The sequence below is a fragment of the Streptopelia decaocto genome (genome assembly GCF_964273445.1).
Source record: "Streptopelia decaocto genome assembly, chromosome: 3".
Taxonomy (NCBI): Eukaryota; Metazoa; Chordata; class Aves; order Columbiformes; family Columbidae; genus Streptopelia; species Streptopelia decaocto.
The window spans coordinates 96,342,659-96,358,642 of NC_138656.1; the positions used below are offsets into that span (position 1 = coordinate 96,342,659).

Sequence of the window (15,984 nt, forward strand, 5' to 3'; positions counted from 1 at the left end):
TCCTCAGACTTGTGCTCCAGGCCCCTCACCAGCTTTGTGTCCCTTCTCTGAACTCTCTCCAGCACCTCAGTGTCTTTCCTGTCGTGAGGGGCCCAAAACAGAACACAGGATTCAAGGTGGGGCCTCACCAATGCTGAGTACAGGGGGACAATCACTTCCCTCTGTGCTAGAGGTGAGAACCTAGTATTTGGCACCCAAATCCCATTTCCCACCTGCTATGCCATCCTTGTGTCTGTTCACGCTGGCTTTCAGTTTTGGTATTTTCACCTGAAATGTAGATAGCAAAGCCAAAGCAGTTATTTCTCATGGAAACAGGGTAGGAAAATCATAGTTTGTTTAATCTCTGAGTATTAGCCACATACACTCAATTTCCAAAATGAATGCTGTTGCCTTAAGACACGGGTGAGCTGTGACATAAACTGTTCATCTATTTTTATATCAAGTTATCACTAAATAAGTTTGATACTGGCAAACTGTATTTCACAGTAATTGAGCGTGGTTATCCCATACTTTGGCTATCTTTTTGTGTCATACAGCACTGAAAATAAAAATCCGGGTTACTGTTAAATAGTGAAATAAGCTTAGACATTTCAGTGGTAAGTCTTTAAATAGTTACTAGTACTCTAAATATGACCCAGAAAGATCCATAATTGGCTCAGTGTTTTAAAGTGTCTCACCGTTGTATTTGGGTAAAATGCCCCAATAATTCTAAGACAGCAGCCTGAATCGGTGGCTGTCATAGAAATGATGAGGCTACCCACATGGTATAGTCAAATCAGCAAACTGAAACACAGTCTCTGCCTTGGATGGCAATTTTCAGACACCTGCACCTTTAAGATGGGTAGTGGCAGCTCCATAGCTGATTTCGTCTCTAATTGGGTATGGCTGGAAACTCCCCTAAGCTACAGTTTAAACACTCCCCAAACGTGGCTGTGCTGGGTGGAGGTTGAGTTAAGCTCAAGAGGTAAGTACTGACTTACAAATTCCTTTTACTTCAAGTGTTTGAGTGGCTGTTTATAGTGAAGCTGCTTCCAAATTTATTAGGGCATCTGTTGGGGTAATATAAATTCTCTGCTTTCTTTAGTTCGTGTGCCCGGTAGACTACGCATGGCTCGATATTTACTCACCAGCCGTAAGCTGCAGGAGAGAGAACGCAAGAGAAAGAGGTTTTTTTAACCAGGAAATGCATCCTGTGGTGCTGTTCAGAGCTGAGCAGGTGGTGTGAAACTGCTGGGGGGAGGTATGTGTCAAGGTTTAAGGCAAGGCGGCAATAAACCATGGCAGACGCTCCCTGTTATCCCCTAATTTCCTGCCACCCCTTCCTTTAGATCGGAAAGATGATTGGAAAGATAAGAGGAAAGGAAGAGAGACTTAAACCTCAAGTTGGAGAGTTTTAAAGGTTTTTATTAATGCTACTAATAAATAGAGAATATATATACAAGATATACAAAAGCAATCTCAAGTGCTCGATGTGGAGCTGGCGTCACTCCAGCAGCAGAGCTGGGTGTGCGGAAATGGCGGCTCCAGCAGCTGCAGCTCAGGCCCCGGAAGTCACGGGCGGGACTGCACAGCAAACCCGAACCTGGTTGCAGGGAAGTACAGAAAAGTACAGCCACCTAGAAGAACTCAGCTGAAAGAAAAATCACTAAAAGAGAACCGGTCTTGTTTTTAACAAAACCAGGACACTATGGGAAGGCAAAGATGGCTGGGAGAACACAGTGCAGCCTCCAGCACCTTGCCAGTTTCTCCTGGGTTTGAGCAGGAAAGGTGGGCTCTGGTCCCAGCACTTCACGCTGGATGTGGGTCATGCTGTCTACTCTCTTCAACAATTAGTACATCACTAAGAAGCATCCCCAGGGGGGGTCAGGACAGGCATGTCATTAAGGCTCACTAGGAAATGGGATGAAAACAGGGAGCTTAGTCAAAAACAGTAAAGATATCATTATATAGACTTTTGTTGTTGTTGAGATCTTTGCTAAACATTAATTAAGGCTAAAGTAGTGCATGCAAGACATGACTACACGTACTTACGCTACAGCATAAATTGCATGTTCTTGGCATTGCAGTCTTTGGCTTTTTTAGTTAAAGGGAAAGTCTTATTTGCTGTGAGTGTCTGCATGTTACAAGTTGAGGCAATAGGCATTGAAATGATAAGGATGCAATGTATCTGAGAAGTGTGATAATGAAAGAGGCACTACTTAGCTCTTGTGAACTACACAGATAAGCTGCACTGCCATATAGAGAAAGCTGGTCACACAACATACAGAAATGAGTAAACCCACTGTTTTACAGGCAAAAGATTGTAATTAGCAACAGCTATTCATACTTTAAAACTGGAGGGAATAATTTGTTCCTTTATGTGTGTTTTGATGATATTGTCCAAATTTCCCCAAATATCCCCACTTATTGTAGTAATGTGACTTGATTTTTACAGAATTGCTCAAGGGCAAGCTCTTAATTTGATTGGTCTTTAAAATCAAGTTTTGGCAAAAAATGTTCCACATGTATTTTAAGTACACTTAAAAAGCACTGTGACTTTGTTAGCAATCAGGACACATAACCACGGGCGTAGTTATATGTGGTGCTTTATTTCAGCGCTGGGAAACCAGGCGTTCGCACCCAAAGCTGGCTTCGACCACCGATTCAAACTTCACTATATTTATACAATTTGGTTACGTACATATTCATTACAATTCTTGACAACCATTAGCATATTCCACACTTATTCTAACACAAACTGTCTATCTAAGCGATGCTAAGTAACATTCGCATGTTTATCAGTTGTTAAAGTAACATTCGCATGTTTAGCAGCTGTTTCTCAGTTACCTGTTTTAAAGAATAGGTCATAAATCTATGTCAATTTTAAGAATAGAGTATGGTTATATAAGATCATGCTTGAATGCACATCTACTTGGATACAACCCGAAAAACTTCAAAGTAAAGCAAAAACCTTGGACACAGCATCCTGGACACCATCCACAAAACCAAACACAGAAAAACCCTGGATACAGTAAAAGTTAGCTCAACTACAACAACTTGAAGAAAAAAAGTCACTAGAGTGTACTAAACCTGATTCGAATGGGAAATGTCATGTGATTGCAAAGTGTGACACATGTAATGTTGCAGCTTTGTTTTTGACCTCTGAGAAAACTGGGGTCGTCTACATATATATGTTTGGGTTTTTTTTAATCAAGCACTCTACTCTGGTCTCTGAACTGTTAGGACATGATTAAGATACTGTTTTTAAATCTTTTTATTCTCCCAATCATTAGTGTATGATACCCACATCTTTGTGAAGGAAGAATGCTAGTGGCCTTTTTTTTTTTTTTTAATTAATTAGGGCAATGAAGCACAGGGAAATTAAGGCCTGGATTTACAAACACACTCAAGTGTCAGCACAAATAGTCTATCTGGTTGTCCCAAAGTAAGAAACAGCTCAACGCAGATGCTCTGTCCCTGCCACACACTCTGTTGCTCCTGGAGCAGAGTGAGGGGCTGTCACAGAAGCCTCCAGGCAGCCTCTGATGTCCCCTGGGCAGGCAGGTCCCCGGTGGCCCGTGGAATACTTGTGGGGGCACCTAAAGCCAATGCAGCAAGGTTCCAGATCTGGCTTTAAGGGACACCTCAAGGCTGCCGTAAGCAGCAAGGAAATGGGCTGTAGCCATTCAGTAGGACTGCCAAGGAAGGTTAACTTGTTTTGCAGAATAAAGGGAAGATGGACAATGGATTTGCTTGTACTTGAAGACAGAAATGGATGGCAGCTGAAGCTGCAAAATGTGCTCTGATGTCTGGCAAAGAAGCTAGACAAATATCAGCCTACCAGTAAAACATGTTTTCCTTTTCTTCCCTTCGTCTTTTCAGTGAGGATGATGGCAATAAGCATAACTGAGTAACTTCCCTGAGGATGTGGTAGCATTTTCAGTGGCTTTGTATAATTGTCTTAAAATGCAGCAAGGTTTCCCCTGTAGATCTGGACTCATACTACCTGTTTAAATGTCTGTGTTTGCTTATAATAATTAAAAATCTTCTCTAATGACACTGGGGAGGGCTTTACACGTCTTCACACCTTTCCTTTCTTAGCACATGCTGTGTGGTCTTACTGGTCCCTCGCTCGTTTATGTTTTAAACCAGCTGCAGTGCAATTCCAACAAGCATAGTGCGAATAAAAGGCCCCTCCTCCCCACCAAATAATGGTACTTACACCAGTTTTCTGAGACACTGTTTTCTGCTTAATGTTTTTCAGGGAAGCAGAGCTCAGAAGCATGTCGGGGAAGCCCAGGCTTACCTACTTTAATGGAAGGGGGCGGATGGAGGCCGTCCGATGGCTGTTGGCTGCAGCCGGCGTGGAGGTTAGTTGACCCTCAGTACGGTGTTTCAGACCGGTGTTTTCAGCTGCTCTCAATTGTAAGAAACAATTCAACACGCACATGGAGGGTAAGCAGCTGCCAGGGACTGGCTACATTAATTTGGCCAGTGGCACTGCGTGTTCGTAACTACCCTGTTCAGTGGTTAATATTTTGAGTGCAAACTCAGTGGAGATTGGAGTTTTATAAGGCTGGTATCAGTCCCCTGAAGTAATTAATCACAATGGGTCAAAATGAGGATTTATTTAAAGACACTTAAAAACAACCTGAGTTTTCCACTGGTGCAAAACCACCTTAATTCAGTCTTAGTCTGCAGTTACAATGTGTGCAAAGAAAAGTGTTGTTGACTTACATGCTCTGCAGTGGGGCTAGAAATAGTTGATTTACCTTGTGCTTCTCTTGGCATGGGCTGCAACCCATCTTCCTCCTGTTGATGTCTGTACTCTGTTTTTTCCCACACTAAGATTATTTCTGAATCAGTGCCCTGAGGCAGGAGCGGCCAGGCCCTCCTGCTCCTCCCCAGCTCTGAGAATGGGTGGGGGATCCTCAGAACACGGTGGCCAAACAGTACAGTTGAAGATTCGGCTCATTATTTTCTTCTTGGTTGGGTCATTCTGTGTGTGGTTACTTGCAGTCATTTACAGAAGAAAAAGGTTGAAATACAGCAGTGTAACACTCTTTCCTTTTCCAGTTTGAAGAAATTTTTTTGGAAACAAGAGAGCAGTACGAAAAGCTAATCAAAGGTAAGAACCTGACACCTGAGGCTTAGTCCTTTGAAAAATTGTTTCAATTTAGCTAAATCTGTGGTTTAACATCAGTTTATTTAAACCTGTTCTTTCCAGTGCCAAGCAACTCCTATAAGCTAAATGCCATCGCTTCTGTGACTATGTTTATCATAGTACATCAAACAGGAGTAGCAAACATCCCTATTTAATGCAATTTAATTATCTATGCTGGTGAGCTGTTAGCATGGTTCCTGGCACCCTTTTGGTCCAGGCCAAACAGCACTCCCCAAAGCAATTCCTAGGCATCATTTGGGAGCTGACCAGGCCAGGGGCCGTTTCCAAGATGCCTTTTAGAAGTGACCGCCATGCTCTGTAGGCAGAGAGAGCTGAACAGAGAAAACATGGCCAGTCTGTGCCAGCTGGCCTGAGCTGAGGTTGAGTTGACTGGTACAGATGTACCTGCACATCGGTTCTGAACCTCAGTGACATAAACCTCTAAATAAAAGGCCGGCATGGCACCAAAACACCCAGAAAAGCCAGTTTTCGTTTGTGCTAGGCTCTCTGTGGGCAGACTAGTGACAGTCCTAAGCAGGATAAGCCATTCTTCCCACTGTCTCCCTGTTTTCTGACTGGGGAGACAACTTTAGAAAGTCTGATACGGTCAAAGCAGCAAACCACAAAGGCTTGATGGCAGCCTTGGGAGTGAGATCGGTTCTCAAACACCAGTGCATACACCCAGCCACTGCCCTTGATATTTGGCCAGATGATACCCAGCAGTCCTCTTGGAAGGAGAAGACCTTGCTGCTGGGGTGAGGGATGCGTTCGAGCTGTGAGAAGCACCACAGGGTGCACCTGCCCCACATTTACCTGCTGCCCAAGGCAGGTAAGAGATACCTCACAGCAAGCTTGAGCTTGACAAGACCTACTAGGAGACTTGGAAGAGGACTGATCTGCATTCTGGTTGCTTGCTCAGAAAGGAAAAGCTGTGTTTAAAGAAATTGTGACAAGAAGACTAAAATGAACAAAAATTAAAAAAAAAAAAAATGGTATAAAGAAAATGAGAATTAAATTTGCAGATCCAGCTGGCTGGGAATCTTACAATGTGGGAGGGCAGTGCAGTGTAAAGATACCAGTTATAGCTATAAATATGATAGCTCAGGTACTGAAAGCCAAAATATGAATTTGCTTCACAGGACTAGTTAATTCAAACAGAGTGGTAGAATCCTGGATACAGCATTCCTGTTCATCTCTATCCAGAGAGAATTAAGTGATGATGAAAAAGATAGGGAAGTTTTATAAAGAAGATCAAGGGCTTTTTGATATATATATTGAGCTTAAGAGTGTAAGAACACAACTTAAAAGGTGGGGTTTAACATGACAGATTGAATAAAGACAAATTAGTCATCCTGACAAAGGGATCTCTTGAATGCTGCTGGTCATGCAGGGCAGGACTGAACAAGAATAAACCCACATTACCTCTCTCTCTCTGATTTTTTTTTTTTTTTTCTCACCCTACCAACATGCTTTTTGCCAGGGTATCCTGTGTTTAGACACCACCACATTGTTAGAATGGTTCACAGAATCACAGAATGTGATTGGAAGAGACCTCAAAAGATCATCTAGTCCAATCCCCCTGCTGGAGCAGGAACGCCCAGATGAGGTTACACAGGAATGTGTCCAGGTGGGTTTTGAATGTCTCGAGAGAAGGAGACTCCACAACACCCTTGGGCAGCCTGTTCCAGTGCTCTGTTACCCTCACTGAGAAGAAATTTCTTCTCAAATTTAAGTAGAACCTCCGGTGTTCCAGTTTGAACCCATTACACCTTGTCTTACCACTGGTTGTCAAACAGGCATAACTTTAAGGCTTGACTTTAGCCCATGCCAGCTGATGATCTTCTAAGCAATGCCCCAGCAGCATCCAGGATGAAACCTGGGCCAGGGACTGTTCCTGACAGGCAGCTTGCAGACAGACAGCTGTTCTGAAGGCTGAGAGAGTTAAATATCACCAGCCTTGCCAGACCTCTACCCATTGGCCTGAGAGATGACTGCCTTGGCTCAATCTGTGCAGCCACAGGTTGCCCAAGTTGCTACCTGGGTATCAACCAGCAGAGCTGGACTAATAGTGGGTCCAGATGAGTGGTTTTTTAACATGTGATCCACAGACCACCTTCTGACAGCATAATGCAATCCACAACATGACTGGCAGACTGCTTTTAATCCTGTGTATATATTCTGTGCAGTGGCGATGTGAAGTGGTTCTTGCTGCAAAGGAAGGAGAAGCAGTCTGCTACTGGTCATGAGAGAGAAATCCCTCTTTTCTGTGGATAATAAAGAAACCATGCATTCATTTGCTGCATCACTTTTTGTCAAGGGCCAGAAAGTCAGATTTTATTTTTCACTTCATGTCTTTCTGCTGAAAAAGAGCCTTGCAAAGTTGTTAGTTTTCCTGTTTTACTGTGTTCCTGCTAGATCGATACCAAGTGATATTTCTTCCTTAAGCTGCAGAGGTGTGTTCTGGAAACACATGAACACACACTATATTTCTGTGAATGTTTACAACAAACATTCAACAAACAAACATAGGCTATTTGTTGCTGCAGAGAGAGCTATTCTTTGAATTTAAATTGTAAATTAATAATATAGAATGAGTGAAGAATGTTTATTAATTCTAGACTAGCAAAGTATTTTAATAGCTCTGTGGAGGAAAAAAGTGAACAGTGTGCCTGTTAAAATAAACTCTTGTACCTGACAGAAAGATGCACTAAATGGATTAAAACTGAGCAATTAAAATAAATAATTCATTTTGAATAATGCAAAGTGACAGCTGCCTAGTTGGATTTGGAATTTTGCTGTGATTTCAACAGAGCGGGATTGTTCTCTGGATGCCCTTAATGTGTAAATGGAAGAGGGAGTATCTCCAAAGACTGTGATTCAGTCCAGCAGAAAACTGGTCTCTAAAAGACTGATTTTGTTATGCTGAATCTCTATGTCAGCTCAGCTCTCAGAGCTGCCTCACTGAAGGCCCAGCCAAATGTTTCTACCAGCACCAGGAGAAAAAATGGACTATAAAGATGTATCTAGAGAGGCTTAAATTGTTGTGGAATGACACTGAGGGTAGGCCTGTAATGAAAATCTGTGAAGACTCTCAAACTCGTCTTTCTGAAGTGACTGTCTGTAGCTTCACAATGTTTGAAGCGGCCTGACCTCTTTCTTTATCCCAGGAGCTCAGCCTTGCTGTGGTACTATCCCTCCCATACTTTCTACTCGTGTTTATGTCCCTGGCAGGGAACTGATCTGCATTCAGAATAATTGGTGTGATGCGGGCTAACTAATTTGATATTTCCCACAACGTTAGTTTACTGCATGGAGTTTTACAGTTAGGGCAAGACATCAGTGATCTCCTACACCACAAAAGAAACACAGTCAGCCTCTCAGCCTCCTGTAAAGCTGCAAGTCTAGAAGGAACTAACAAGCTTTTCCTCAACTTCCCACCCTAGATGGAGTCCTGATGTTCCAGCAAGTGCCCCTGGTTGAGATTGATGGGATGAAGATGGTGCAGACCAGAGCCATCCTCAGCTACATAGCAGGGAAATACAACCTCTATGGGAACAACTTGAAGGAGAGGGCCCTGTACCGTAATACCTTCTTTCACTTAATGAGCAATCTGTTATTTGATAGTTGCATTACATTTAACGAATTCAATCCTGTAAATACAGTAAAAAGGTGTGAGAAGGCTAACACAATAGAAAGCAAGGACTTTAGCCTTTGCTTATGTTTTAACCACTGCTGCTAAAATCCTGCTGAACAGAAACAAGATCTTAGTGTTTTGAAAAAATATTTATCTTTAGTTTATGTTTAGTTTCGGCTGTGAAAATGGGCACTACAGTGGTGATATAAAATTTTTATAAGGAGCCTTAGTTAATTGGAAAACAGATTGAATAACTGCTGTGCTATTTTCTACTGTCTTTCCCTCACCAACAGTATTGACATGTATGTAGAAGGAATAACAGATCTGATGCAAATGATTTTGATGTTTCCTTTCTCTCCACCTGAGGCAAAGGAGAAAAATCTTGACTCAATTAAGGAGAAGGCAACTAACAGGTACTTCCCAGTCTTTGAAAAGGTAAGCGACAGTGAGATGTGCCTATAAAACTTATATTTACAATTACCAAAGTTTCCCCCAAATAGGAACATGTTTGTAGTGCAGGTCAATTCCAAATCCTCAGCTTTCTTGGCTGTCTCAAAGAAGGGAAAATACGGCAGCACATTTTCTCTATTTGTTGTCTTGTGTTGTCAGGGCTGTGGTATTTGAACATCTACAAAGCAATATGTTCTCAGCTATACAGCAAAACTTTTTATTAAAGTAAAAGCAAGCATGTATTTTGTCTTCTTCTTGTTTTTGTTGTTGTGGGTTTTTTTGTTTTGTTTTGTTTTTTTAATTTGAGGGGATAGTTCCACACTTTTATTTGTTTAGAGCACATCTCTCTGCTCTACTTAGTTTCAGTTGGAACATTTTCTTTAGAAGGGTGCAAAAATCTCATGTAAATAAATCAGGCAGAGAGATTAGGAGTGTTTCAGTAAAACAAGTCATAGATTTCTGTACGTCCCTGTTTCAAAAAACAACAAACCAAACCCATCTGACTCAGACATCTGGCAACATTTCTCACTTTTGTAACATTCATCTAATTTTAATGGACAGCAATAATAAAGGCTGAATATCCCATAAGTTCTTATGACTATAATAACCTATTCTCAAAGGTAGGGAGTTTCTTTGGTTAGCTATTGTAATTCTGTATTTCTAAGTTTGCTTCCTGGTATTATTGGACATAACTTTAAATGAAACATCCAAATGGCAGTTTTATATATTCTCAAAATTACTCTTTAATTCCTCCATTACCCCTATTTTTAATTCTATGACTGTACTAGTCTACTTAAGCACATGGTTTTGTCTCTATTCCCAGTGCCTGTCATCATTCATCATTACCAAGTGACCAAAGTTTGTAGTCTCTATTACAAGAGTTCAGATTTTTTCTCAGCAATAATGAAGTGATTTATGCTCACATCTTCCAGCTGAAAACTCCACCCTGAGATTGCAGATATACTTGCTGTTCAGCTCTACAGCTGTGCTGAGAGGCTCAGCTGCCAGGCATCACATGTCCTGTTCTCATCTTCAGCCACATTCTCTTGTGTTCTACAGGTTCTGAAAGAACATGGGCAAGACTTTCTTGTGGGCAACAAATTCAGCTGGGCAGATGTTCAGCTAATTGAAGCCATTTTAGCAGTGGAGGAGAAAATACCTGCTGTGCTGTCGGGGTTTCCTCAGTTGCAGGTAATTCTGTACTTGCCCATGCCTGTATTGAAGAATGAGAACTGATTGCCCTGAAGTGATCATCTCTCCATGCTGTGTAAATCAGGAGTGTGGGCTCTTCAAGGAACTGTCACTATCCATGTGCTTGTTTGACATCAAGGACAAGAGGGAATAGATTGAGCTGTTGTGTGCTCCTGACTAAATCTGTTCGGGTATAGCTGTCCCTCTTTCAGAGGTATGTGCCTCCTCAATAGAAATAAATTAATGTCATCCCAAGGGAATCCCTGATCCAAGCTGCCCTGTTTTCATGTTCCTGCCTTCTGTCAGTAGGTATCATCTAACACCAGATAACAAATTAAATCTGTGATACAGGTTGACATGTTAGAATAAGGTACGGTGCGCTATTTTCTCTACTGGCTGGTATTACAATTTTTGGATCCCAATAAGCTCGCTTCACTTCTGCCTTCTACAGTATGACTAGAAACTCAAGCCTTAGCATTAAGCCACAGTTTTTTTTCAACAATCAACTCAATACAATCAGGGATGAATTTTCGGCCTTTGTGACGTGTACAAAGTCTGAGACCAAACAGAAGTGAGGCACTTCTGCTGAGAGATTTGACCCAAAATCAGAAGCCTCCAGATATGCAGCGTGCAGTGGAGCACACTGCATGGGCAAACCAGGGGCATGACCTGCAGGAGTTGCTAAGAATTGCGATAGAGTGGACAGGAAACAAAGCAGATAGTGTTCAGTACTCCTCCCGTGTGCCTGTAATAACGGTAAAAAGCAGTACAGACAATGCAAATTTGGGTTGAGAATGTCATGCTTATTTGTGCTTACAAACTGTAAATCTGCAGGGCGCACTCAAAGACTTTGGCTTTATTCCCATCAACAAAAGAAACAGTCCAGCATTGGAATATCACAGTTAAGTATTTTGCTTGGAAATGATGAGGAAAAGGGCTTTGATTGATTGATTGATTTATTTATTTATTTATTTATTTATTTAAAATCTCAACCACAACAGTTTAAGTCTGAATTTAGTGTGATAGAATGAAGCACTTCAGCCACAAAGTGGGCAGTAATGTGTGTGAGACTTTATACCATATGCAGTTTTACAGCCTCAGGTAATTCTTGCCTCTAGCTCCTCTCTTCTAGGAAGAGAGCTTAGCTGCTAGGTATTGACACAGTTCTGTTGAAGCCAGGCCTTGAATTATGAAGGGATTTCTTCACTGCCAGAAGGGAAAAAGTTTCTGAAATTGGTGGTTACTTATTTCATAGTTTTGACTTTTCTTGCTTCTTTTTGCATTTCCCTCTTATCCTTCCAGTGCCTGTAAGAAAGAGGAAATTATATTAATACATCTGTCAGCAAGCACTGGCTGCTGGTCTGTGAAGCTCCTCTCCCTTAGCCCCACTGTTAGAAGAGGTTCTTGTGCATCTAAGGTTGCTCAGGTAACCGTGGGGTCTCCAGCTGCTTGCAGTCAGCATCAATGAGTCCCATCTGACTGCCTCTACAATGAGATGTCTCAGGATCCTTGACTCAGTTGCCTTAACACAGGCATCTCTTGCCACCTGAGATGCCCAGCTCTTTGCTAATACTAGTCCTGATGTCCAGCCACTGCTCCAGAAGGGAACAGGTCTCCCTGAGGGGTTGTGTTTTATCTGCTGGGCATATGCAGATATTTTGACTACCCTAAGGAACATCACATAGTACATGACTCCCTCTACTTGAACAACTGAACTCAGCCAAGGATGCCTCCAGCCATTTCACCTTCACCTGTACAGTCCCAGAAGTGCTGGGACAGTGTGAGAACAGTGGCTATGCTACGTGCAAACAGAGCTCAGATACTTACGCAGTGTAATAAAAATGGAAATCACTTTAACATATGTTGTGGTCTGCCCACATGGTAGTTTGTACCACCAGAACCGGCAATGAAAAATGCCATGGGCTGGGTTAGTGTATTTGTACCTTCAAAACTATCCCCTGGTGCCCCTGGATATTGAATTTTTTCCTTCAGTTTCTTTCAGGCAGCAGAGTTTTAGATGTTGTCTGCTCCAGTACTGCCTTCACTGGTAAGAACGGGCTCTTTGCAGCAGCTCAGTCCTCCTGTTGGACAGGAGACTGTAGGAGCCATGAGATGTCAGTGACTGTCAGGATCTCTTCTGCCAGCAGGGGGAAGCAGCAGTTCTGTGCAGGGCGCACAGTTTGCTTTTGGAACAGCTGGAATTTCTGTCTTATTCTGTTGGTTTTATTTTTTAGGCTTTTAAAATAAGAATGAGCAATGTGCCTACAATTAAGAAGTTTCTGCAGCCTGGCAGCCCAAGGAAACCCCCACCGGATGAATGTTATGTAGAAACTGTCCGGAAGGTTTTGAAGATATGAACACCTTGATACCTTCACTAAGACTCAAAATACTGAAAAAAACAATCCCAAAAATTCAAACCCTTAATGGAAGTAGGAAGCTCAATAAATTATTATCATTGTAGCTAAAACCAATGATAAAACAAACAAACAAACAGAAACCAACCCACCCAAAATTGAAATAAAGCATTCTAATTACTCTGGCAATGTAACAGCAGATGTGTCTTTATTGATATCAAATACTTGGCAAAACCTGAAAACAAAGGAGTATGGAAGGAAAGAACTATTTGTAAGGTAGGGAAATTATTTCTTTGAAAAAAGACTGATGCAGTGCAGGTATTGTCAGAATGTAACTTATTGAAGAAGATATTTTTCTGGATAAAAATAGGCTTCAAGATCAGAGCTAAGAAAGAGAAGAAGGGTCACTGAATCACTTATTCTTTGAAGAAGTAGAGTTGTTTCAGAGCAATTTTTGGTAAGTACTTATATTGCATTATTTTTACAGTATTATGTGAGACTTCTAAACTAATATTAGTTTCATCTGCTGCCACTAAAACCAAATCTCTTTGCTTTCTCATACTTGCCAGATTTTGCCTAGTAACCGTGTCTTATAACATGACGTTATTTTCTTCTTCTACTTTTTAAATGTGATTCTTTGAGGCAACCTAGTTCAGTGATCCCAGTGCACGAGAATCTGTGCACCTCTTCACATGATGAACCTCTTCAAAGGACGAGGAGGACAGAGCCACATCCTCAAAGGGACACTCAGGTTCAACATTTGTTCATGCTTCTTACTGTGCATTTGTCTGCCACTTTGGAGGACTCTCAGCTCCTTCCTGGACTCAGTTCTGGGCACCAACCAGCTACGTCTTTGTCCCAGTAAAACAATAAGCACCAGGCTCCCTTCCCTGGCTCTGAGGCCACATACACACTATTAAACTCTCTGATTACCCAGAGCTCTGCAGCCATGTCCAAGCTGTCTGTTGGAGCTGGTGCTGGCATGGACTGGCTGTGGCTGGGAGCCATCTGGAAGGGAGCAGTGGCCATGGACCACTAACCCCTGAGCAAAGTTCTGCTAATTCAGTTACACACATGGCATCTTCCAGCACCTGTGCCTGAGCGCTGCCTCGTGTTTGACGTGATCTTTGCAGATCTTTGCCCTTCCAGGGGGAAATACTGAGCTTGAGCTGCCACTTTGCACAGAGTGAAACGTGGTGCTTCTGCGTTGCCCTTGCAGCAAAGTGGTGGGACCAGTGGAACCAGCTCCTGCCAGTGAGGGCTGTTGGTGATGGTGGAGGCAACTCATAGAGTGGCAAAGGGGAAGGGAGGAGTGAGGTCACAGGGCCGTGCAGGTTTCATGGCTGAAACATCTCAGGTGCCTTAAAGATGCAATAAAGTTTCCTACATTTCCCTTATTATGAACCTCTTCTCGTGCAGGTAAGCTTACTAATGGTTTAGTGAGTTGTGTTCATTATCTCTATACCAAAAAAACATTTAAGGTTTCTTGGAAAGTGACTTGGGTCCAATGTAAGCACTGAAGAATATGCTACCCAAGAGATTCCAAGGTCTGATGGCAAGGTCAGCTCAGGCTGAAGAGAGGAATGGACTTGCGATGCTTTCACCCTGAATCTCTGCTCCAAATAGCAAGTCACTAGGCACAGAGGTGGCAGCTGTTGTGGTTGGCATCGGCACCTTGCTCCACAACACCGGCAATCCTGTTTGGTGGTGACAGAGGTGGCACCTCCGGCCTGTCCCAACAAGAAAGCTGCTGCGTGTCTGCCTGCGCAGGGACCCCACCTCCCTAGTAGCTGCTACTGCAGTGACGTATGTACAGCTCCACGCAGTCCCTGCAGCTGCTACCTCTCCATGCTGAGGAGCAGGATGGGCTTTTCAACATGAAAATGGAATTACTGTGAGCTGGTTGGTACATCACTTGCCTACACACCTGTAACAGGTCAAAATGTAGTTAATATTACCATCTGTAAATTAAGGACTGTGGGTGAATTGGATTTTTTAAGATCCTTCTGCAAAGTTTTCCTCACAAAACTGGTTATTTTTCTTCATAAATCAGTTATTTCAAACCTTGTGTATGATCTTACCAGCATTTTGCATGCAGGTTACAAATACTTTATCTCTTGAGAATGAAGTGGCATGGAAGAAACAAGCAACCTGTTTTGCAGACTCAGGGTAAGGCAGACGTGGTTTATTTCTACACCTGTAGGACAGAACACAGAGAGACAGAGGTTCAGGTTCTATTGATTTTAAAACAAAAATATTAGGGCTTATATAAATTTACAGCAGACAAAACCTGTCTTGTGAGGGGGCCTGATGTGGCACAGCAGCATCTGCATAGAAGGAAACTTTGTTTCAGTAGATGTCAGTAACCAAATCTGACATTAATATTGTCATGACAGATGTGTAGAAAAAAGGAAATTGAGAAAAATACTGGAAGATGAACCTGACAGGGAGAAAACAGAAGAACAAGCTTCCTTACCAGATTGCTTGTTCTCCAGCATTCCCCCATGCCTCTCCTGCACAGCAGACTGCAAAAGGACAGTGAATTATTTATTTCTGTTAGGGTACAACCAGATGAAGTAGTTTTCAACTGAATATGCTCTGCATTTTGTCAGAGGTGATTTATCTTTTATATCTAATAAGATTTGTAGCTTTTTGGCTATGACCTGAAAACACTGAATCTCATTTTTGTCCACCTGAAGCCAAGTGTGTGCTTAGGTACAGCCATTAACTCAAACAGTGAGTGCTAGTGAGCTCTGTAAGCAAGGGCACCCTTATGCTCTAAGCAGACACAGAACTGAAGTAGAAAACATCTTTATGTGAGTTATTCACAAGTGCGTATAAGGTAAGGCCCTCCTGTAAAATTTTATCACTTTTTTAACCAGAGGTTAAAAAAAAAAAGCGTCGCTTAGCATCAGCAAGCCTTCAGGCCAGCAGAATAAGAGTAAATCTTCTGAAAATAAAGGTGCAGGAAAACTTCTAGCATACCCCATTTGCAGCTTAATTCTGTAAGAAGTATGAAAAACTGTTCAAAGCAATTGCATTGCCCACTGGCACAGGGCACACATTGGCCGAAACTGTGGTGACAGACAGCACAAGCAGTTTAACAAGCATGTTTCAGGCTCCATGGAGGAAGAGGGCTGGTAACAGAACTGAAGTGCTCTGATGTGTCTTAAAGTGTTACAAAATTCAGCTAAAGACCTAAATAATAACTG

The 15,984-nt window shown here is 42.2% G+C and overlaps 2 protein-coding genes across 4 annotated transcripts in view; both read left to right on the plus strand.

Moving 5' to 3' along the window:
• LOC309438062 (uncharacterized protein) overlaps nt 1–15,984 on the plus strand; it is a 35,858-nt gene that overhangs the window by 12,530 nt on the left and 7,344 nt on the right. Inside the window, exons 9-10 of the mRNA XM_082048969.1 lie at nt 13,221–13,229; nt 14,871–14,941. Coding sequence (XP_081905095.1) covers nt 13,221–13,229; nt 14,871–14,941 — 80 coding nt within the window. The remainder of the gene's footprint in view (nt 1–13,220; nt 13,230–14,870; nt 14,942–15,984) is intronic.
• LOC309438390 (glutathione S-transferase 3-like) lies at nt 878–12,821 on the plus strand. 3 transcript variants are annotated; one of them, XM_082049673.1, is made up of 7 exons: nt 878–964; nt 4,244–4,349; nt 5,056–5,107; nt 8,587–8,719; nt 9,071–9,212; nt 10,287–10,418; nt 12,653–12,821. In XM_082049673.1, exons 2-7 carry the CDS (start codon nt 4,263–4,265, stop codon nt 12,773–12,775), a joined length of 669 nt encoding a protein of 222 aa, XP_081905799.1. In that variant the 5' UTR covers nt 878–964; nt 4,244–4,262; the 3' UTR covers nt 12,776–12,821. The 3 variants fall into 3 exon arrangements, with proteins under 3 accessions (XP_081905799.1, XP_081905801.1, XP_081905800.1); XM_082049674.1 differs by lacking the exon at nt 878–964 and adding an exon at nt 1,110–1,240; XM_082049675.1 differs by lacking the exon at nt 10,287–10,418.